The following is a 6000-nucleotide window of genomic DNA, read 5'->3' on the forward strand; positions in this document are numbered from 1 at the left end:
GGTACACTCGCCTATGAACCAGAAGACCCAGGTTCAAATCCCACTTACTACCATTGTGTCCCTGAGCAAGCCACTTAAGCCTGAGTGTCTCCAGGGGGGACTGTCCCTGTAACTACTGATTGTAAGTCTTTCTGGATAAGGGCATCTGATAAATGCTGTAAATGTAAACTTCTATAGGCCTCTCTCCTCCTCATTAGAATTTAAAGCTACAGACGCCGAAACGGCATCTCATTGTGGGACTGGATCAAAGTGGCTGTAATTCTGCACCCAGGCTGAATTTCTAAAAGCAACTTTAGATACAGTATTAGTGGACCAATAAGACCAAGCAAAGCAAAAAAAGCAAGCAAAAAAAATAAAATAAAAAATTGTCAGCGGACCGGTCAAGAGTTCAAATTTCTGCAGCCCAGAGAAAGAATAATTTAAAGCAGAATTGCCCAAATACCACGAGTGTATGAAAACCACACCTGGATGCTGTGCTCTGTTTGCCTTGTAAATTGGAACTCGGATCAATGATGTCACAGCTAATTTGAATGTAATTTGTAGGTCGTGCTAAAACACAATGAAAAAAAAAAAAAAAAAAAAAAAAAAGTAAAATAAATTTTTTTTTTTTTTTAAAAATCACCATTTACATAGTCCACTTGCATAACATTCTTACTAGGGGTGCTGAAATTAATCCCGTAATCGATGTATTGCGATGCAGACGTGGAATCGGTGCAGGGCAGAATATAAATCATAATGACGTTGCTTTTGTAGTTAAAAAGTAGTGCCGGCTGCCCGATGTGAGTACAGCGCAGCTCCGGTAGGAGTTTCGGCATGGTCCACTCAGACATTCGAAAAGAACGCCATACATGTTTTTGCTGTTCTTTGTAGAAATTGATATTTCGGTTGTTTGAATGAGAACGATTCATCTGGCAGACAGTCGCGTTCCTGGTTCAGGGAGATTGCCGAATTTCCCTGTGTGGGCCAGAGATGGATGACAAAAAATCACGGGAAATGCATTATCCTCTTCCAAAAACTGTCTAAACATCCTGTCTAAACCATCCTCTCTCCGTATGAGACTGCGAAAACAACACTCATCCCTCTCCATGGCGGATCACAATCGGAGAAAAGAGTCAGAGGGTCAGTCACTGAGAAGATAAGAACCACAGTGGCTTCCAGAAAAACCAGATGCCAACCTGCAGCACGGAGACATTAACAGTGATGTGTTCTGTGAAAGGCCATAGTACACGTGCATGTATTCTGTAAAAATATGTTCTGATTGCTGGAGTTAAACAATTCGAGTGTCACTAAGTCGAGAGAAAGAATTTTCATGAGTAGAAAACATTTATGTGAATTAAATCCATAACTTTTTTTAAGGAGCATGATTAAATTATATTCTGAAAGTGGACATAAGTATATTCCTGGTTTATATCCAGCTGGTAGTATAACAATATAATAGCCTAATTACACCAGGCTACACGGGTCCAGACTCTGTTGTCCTGGGAGTTTAATCAGGGCTGGTGGCCTTCTCCTCTCAATCAGTTCCACAGATCACCCCACTGTCAACAGCCACAACATTGGACACATCACACCTCACCTCACCTCGCTCAATGGGACTGTGGTTGGCCTAGTGGACCACTGAGGTCCCCTTGATCAAGGTGCCGTCCCCCCACACTGCTCCCCTGGCGCCTGTCATGGCTGCCCACTGCTCACCAAGGGTGATGGTTAAATGCTGAGGATGCATTCTACTGTGTGCACAGTGTGCTGTGCTGCAGGGTATCACAAAGACAATCACTTCATTTGAAGGGCTAGAACATTAGGTATTACTGAAGAACATTATTATTATTATTATTATATAATCATACATTATTAACACTGACATTCCCAGGGTATCACATGGCTTAATAGGATATTAATGACCCCCTCACGGCCTTGGTGGGGAGGGTTGACTGTGGAAGAAAGGTTCTGTCAATTCTGCCCAAGCCACTGCAGGTTCCTGCTCGTCGCCATAACGTGCCTCCTACGCCCTGCTCGTGATAAGCAGAGCTGTTCAGAGGTTCGATAAGGTCACCGATATCTTCAGCACAGTCACACCCGGACTTGCTCAGGTGAGCTCAAAACGCCCAGTTAGAGCCCCAGACTTCTGCATGACTAACACACGCCAACCGATAAGGGCACAGAACACTGCGTCTTTGTTACCGAGGACCCACGGTGCCGCATGGAGCGGGCGGCGGAGACGGTATTAGAAAAGGCGGCGAGCTTCGTAGTGTGGTCCCTGCCTGGGGACCACCAGTTCCCGGGGGGAAGGACCTCCACCTGACCTTACTGGCCGACCTGGAGTTTTACCAGGGAGGGTACGGACGAAATATGTTCTGTTTAACAGAAACACCCTGCAAAATGTCATATATGAATAAATATTACTTTGCATTTGCCACGGTATCCACCCCCAGTCGAATGGCGAAAGTGCTGAAGCTTCTGGAGTTTGTTAAGTTTGTGCATGTTCTGCATCGTACACCACAGCATGTGGCAACGAACACCTCCACACCCCACTGTGTTCATTCTGGGTGGCAGTAGCGTAGTAGGTGAGACACTCGCCCATAAACCAGTTGGCCACAAAAATACCAGGTTCAAACCCCACTTACGACCATTGTGTCCATGAGCAAGACACTTAACCCTGAGTGTCACCGGGGAGACCGTCCCTGGAACTATGGATTGTAAGGCGCTCTGGAAAAGGCCGTCTGGTAAAGACACTCAGGGTTAAGTGTCTTGCTCAGGAACACAATGGTAGTAAGCAGGATTTGAACCTGGGTCTTCTGGTTTATAGGAGAGTGTGTTACCCGCTAGGCTACTACCCTCCCCAGAACAGATAATAACTTCAGTCCCACAATCGGCCATGAAAGAGCTCAAACAGGGCCAGTTCCTGAAAAGGTGAGACTCCAATTTCTTTGTTCATCCACGTTAGTCATTAGAATCAAATTTTTAAAAAGCCATGATGTTCAAGTCGATCAATAAAAAAAATAAATATAAAACCAGACAATGAGAACAGTACATTATACATACACATATGTTCGATATATCTGGAATGTTTATATTACAATACGGGTGTGGCATAACATACAGCACTTACACCACCTTCTCTGGGTTCAGGCCTCACCACAGCTAATTACAACCAGGATTAGGGGCATTTCAGGGTTCACAGGAGATTTGTAATACCGGGGTGATCTACGTAAAAATGCACTGGAACGCGTTGCTAGAAGTTAAATTGGCGGCCAGCATCTCCGCCCAGCACGCCCGTATCCAGAGAGACTTGCAATCAGTAGTTACGGGGGACTTGAACCCGGGTCTTCAGGTTCAGCGCCACGGAGCTCTGATTCACGCTTTTCTTTTCGACCCAACCGGTCAAAAGCAGCGGACCGTCACTTCCTCTAATACGGAGACGCGGCGCGAAAGGCCCCTTCTGACGACATAAAACCTACAAGCGGTGAACTGCTCATGCCGGCCTTAAAAAGCTCCATTGCAGCGCAGTTAACGCCGATAAATCAATTCTGTTCAGTGGCGGAGCTACGGTTCCGGGGCATAGTCACCACGAGGGGACGCGGTTACAGCCCGTCTTCAAAGAGGAAATCAATTCCAGCATTAAGAGAGGGGGAAGACGACAAAAGCGATCCCTTTAGCCACCTTTACTAATTTCCGCCCGTCGTGCATTTCCGACGTGATCTCACTCTGTTCCCCGCACGGCGCCAGGAATCCGAGCAGGAGATAACCGAGCACCAGAGAGAGATAAAGAATCAGAAGCAGCGAGGGACGGAGAAGGTCAGGAGGAGGGATTTACATGAGATAAAGAAAAGTTTCAAAAGCACACGAGGCTGAGCGTGTGTGTGTGTGTGTGTGTGTGTGTTGAAGGCCCCGGTATTACCACAGTCACTGTGGTGAGACGCATGAAGCAAGAACCCAACACAGCTAAAGCGCAGTCACTCCGTGGTGCCCACAACGTTCATCAAACGTCTAAATAACGCTGCACATGCACGTCCTTAATAAAGTCGGTGTTGGCGCCCGGGCCTTTCAACTTCCACAAGTTCCACTCGCACGTCGCTGCCTCGGCGTGTTGAAAGGAAACGGGAAATAAGAGGCAACTTTATTTTATTATTATTTATGCTTCCAGATTGCAGTAAACTGATTGGTCACAAAATTGCAAAAGTGAAAATAATGACAACATTGACTACTGTGTAATTAACTTTTTTTTTTTTTTTTTTTTTTATAGAAATTGTATGATGATATTTCTCATTTTGCTTTCTATATTTTTTACGCTGATGTACTGCTGCTGGAAACCGAACTTCGTGCTGGCACGCAACGTCCGTGCATTTCATTTTGTAAGAACATTACAACATAAAACCACGACTGCAAACATGTGATTCGTCATTGTGAAGCACAGCACACAGTGACACAACTAAACGAGTCCTCTGCTTTTAACCATCACCCTTGGCGAGCAGTGGCCGTGTGTGGGGGACCATGCCGGTTCGGCAACGTAGTAGCCTAGTGGGTAACACACTCGTCAATGACTGTCCCTGTAACTACTGATTGTAAGTCGCTCCGGATAAGGGCATCTAATAAATGCTGAAATTGTAAAATGTAAATGTCCATCACGATTGAAAAGATAGCTGGAATTGAAGAGAAGAGGAAGAAGAGTCGCAAGCTGCCAGGAAGAGGCGGCGGTGAGGTGTTTTTTTGGAGAAGTAATGGTTCAGGGCTGGCACCGGGAAGTTGGAGGACATTTCAGGAATTTCATTACTCCAGCCGCGGGTGCTCCGGGCTGCTCCCTCGGCTCGGGTTCGCGGCGGGGAGGAACGTCGGCGCGTCTCGACGCACCTGGAGCGCAGCGGGAGAGCCGCAGTGCGCATGCGCGCCCGCGTTCCTGTCGCACTCGCCGACGCCGGTCGTTCCGTTTAAAAAAAAATAAAACAAATAAAAAGTGTCGCATCACCGAGAGCCCGGCAATATGTTCGCGGTGCCGTGTAACATGCAAACGTGGTGACTGCGATAAAGGAAATCCCTCACCCAGCTTCATCAGCGAGGCCAGCAGCACCCACAGCGAGATCTCGAACGGCATCTGGACGTGCTTGTAGTCGAAGGACAGCACCGGGAAGGCCTTATTCGTGGCGTTGGCGCCGTGGCCGTCCAGGCCGTGCGGGCCGCCGTGGTCCCCCGCGCCGTCCGTACCGGGGACCTGCGAGCCGCCCGTCCCGGGGGTCAGCAGCAGCAGGAAGAGCCCCGCCAGCGTCATGGCCCGGGAAGTCATGTCGCGTCCCTCTGTCGCTCTCACACACGCTCACTTGGCTGAAAGTTTGGCAGCGAGAGGGCGAGTTCTAACGAGTTCCTCCGGCCGGAAGGACCCGCATCCTGGTCCGAAGTCACCGCGTTACCTCTGGTCACCTTGAGCGGACGCCGGACTACGGGAGCACGGAACCGAATTCGGCGCGGATGCTGCCGCTCCGCGCCTCCATTAGCGGATGAAGTTGCACCGGCCGTCAGCTCCGCCCAGTCCCGGGTCGCGCCGCGGCGACAGGTATCGTCGCCTCCCCCGCGGCGACACGACGCATGTCCCGTCCCGTTCCGTACCGTACCGTGCCGACGCCGCGCCTCGGATCGCCCGGCAGCGGTATATCGGCGTCGAGGCGAGACCTTGAGCGGCGTCCCGGTGCCGGTTAAATACAACCTGCCAAAGCACACACCCTTTCTGCGAGGGAGGCTGCTGGAAAAAGCCGGAGGAGACGCTTATTAATTTACTCCCGCCGTCAGCCCTGCTGCAGCGACACCTGGCGGAGAGGAGGGTCGCCCTTCGTATTCGGCAATGACAGGACGCCGGAGTCAGGTGTTCTATCATTTCAGCCTACCTATCGAAACGTCCTACCAAAGGCGACTGCGCATGCGCACGCCATAAACGCTTGCCGCCCTCGCTCGGCGTTCAAAGTTTATTTGCAGTAGTTAAACGGGAAACACGGCAAGTGCAGCAGCAAATACGTG

At 49.3% G+C, this 6000-nt stretch overlaps 1 protein-coding gene across 1 annotated transcript in view; it reads right to left on the minus strand.

Annotated features, from left to right (window-relative positions):
* slc9a1a (solute carrier family 9 member A1a) overlaps positions 1-5775 on the minus strand; it is a 28635-nt gene extending 22860 nt beyond the window's left edge. The window contains exon 1 of the mRNA XM_028979701.1: positions 5035-5775. Coding sequence (XP_028835534.1) covers positions 5035-5275 — 241 coding nt within the window. The 5' untranslated portion in view covers positions 5276-5775. The remainder of the gene's footprint in view (positions 1-5034) is intronic.
* Positions 5776-6000: the final 225 nt, after the last annotated feature.

This window comes from Denticeps clupeoides, chromosome 5, assembly GCF_900700375.1.
Source record: "Denticeps clupeoides chromosome 5, fDenClu1.1, whole genome shotgun sequence".
NCBI classification, from domain to species: Eukaryota; Metazoa; Chordata; class Actinopteri; order Clupeiformes; family Denticipitidae; genus Denticeps; species Denticeps clupeoides.